This window comes from Anneissia japonica, unplaced genomic scaffold (genome assembly GCF_011630105.1).
Source record: "Anneissia japonica isolate Jap-2015-1 unplaced genomic scaffold, ASM1163010v1 scaffold12281_len1511_cov146, whole genome shotgun sequence".
Lineage (NCBI taxonomy): Eukaryota > Metazoa > Echinodermata > Crinoidea > Comatulida > Comatulidae > Anneissia > Anneissia japonica.
This window is the reverse complement of record NW_022739361.1, coordinates 1-1,511: the sequence shown is the minus strand read 5'-3', so window position 1 is coordinate 1,511 and position 1,511 is coordinate 1. Positions and strand designations below refer to the sequence as shown.

The following is a 1,511-nucleotide window of genomic DNA, read 5'->3' as shown; positions in this document are numbered from 1 at the left end:
TCCGACGTGTGGGAGGCGGCGTCTCTGGCAAGCGTAGCGATCGCCACCGTCGACCTCGTCAGAAATGTGCTCGTCTACAAACTCGGCCCGTGCTCCTTCGACGGTCGGGACTTGATGGAGTGCGATACGTCCTTGGGCGACTGCTACGAAAACCTTCTGGACCTCAGCGCCAACAGCATCGACTCCGCCGACTGTCCGATCAACAAGGTCGGACGACACTGGGCGATCGTTCTCACCGCCTCGCAGGCCATCCGGTTCTGCGTCGTGGTCGTTCTCCAGAGTTTCCTGCTTTCGCGGAAAGGGGTCAGGTTGTTGCGATCCGGCGACAAACGAGGCGAGAAGGACGAAGCCAACGACGACCACGACGACGACGATTTGAGCGACAAGGATCAGGACGTCATTTTTCAAAGAGGACGTAACATGTGACGTGATGTTATTTTACCTTTATTTTTATTTTTATTTTTTGATTGTTTTTCTTCAGTCGGATGCTCCTTATACCAAAAGGATCAAGTTCGACGACGAAGACGACGACGACGCAAGCACCTCCCAAACTGTTGGCGTCGGCGACGAACGAAGAGAAGTTGAGACCGCAGACGGCCAAGGAAACCTAACGGAATCCTTTCTCGAGGACTCTCAACTTCCCGTCGACGACGAACGAGCAGCCGGAGAAGGAAACCTCGCCGACAACTTTCCGGAGGATTCTCAGCTTCCAGTCGAATCGTCGGACGAACAGAACATTTCCGACCAAGACACGGTTGTTTACGGAGACGAAGAACTGGAACAGCAACTGGACGACTGGCTGTTCTCGAAAATGTTGAAGTACAACCCGTCTTCGGAATAGAATTTAAAAAAAAAATATTCCGATATAATAAGTACTAAAGAAAAAATAAAAACACGAAATCTTATATTCTGTTTTGTCTTCAATAAAGTCTTTATTACAAAAAAACAATATAAAGTTGTTATTGTGCATATTTGTCTTCATTAGAAATCAGTCTATTATCAGTAGGTAATGCAAAAGGAAATTATGCAGAGAACCGCTACCTTTCCAAAATTTGAAGACGAGGAAGACAGGGTGAAAACCTTTCGCTACTGGCCGCACGACAGACCCGACGGAAGGTCGATGTCGGAAGCGGGTTTCTTCTACGGGGGTTTTGAAGATAACGCCAGGTGTTTCTTCTGCGGAAGATCGCTGTGCCAATGGGAGCCGGACGACCTTCCTCTTTCTGAACACGCCGAACACGGGAGTTCGTGCTTGTGGTTGCGGCGCAAGACGAAGGAAACCCTTATTTCCAAGATTTATTTTGCCTCCGAATTCGGATTCGACAGCGACGTGATCGCAAAGGTCGTGAGCGATCATCTCGAGAAGAAAGGACAAGTGTTCTCGTTGACAAACGAAGTTCTGGTCTCGAGCATAATCGACTTCGATGAAAATGGGGCCGACGACAGAAAAAAAAGGGGTCGCAGATCCGTCGAAACACGAGGGCTTGGTGTCTCTGATCGCCGAACTTCGC

The 1,511-nt window shown here is 49.2% G+C and overlaps 1 protein-coding gene across 1 annotated transcript; it reads left to right on the top strand.

Annotated features, from left to right (window-relative positions):
* Positions 1-1,009: 1,009 nt before the first annotated feature.
* Positions 1,010-1,396, top strand: LOC117117877 (death-associated inhibitor of apoptosis 1-like; the record flags this gene model as incomplete). The annotated part of the gene is made up of 1 exon (XM_033262344.1): positions 1,010-1,396. A coding segment is annotated over exon 1 (387 nt), but the record flags the coding sequence as incomplete, so codon positions are not given.
* Between the last annotated feature and the right edge of the window lie 115 nt (positions 1,397-1,511).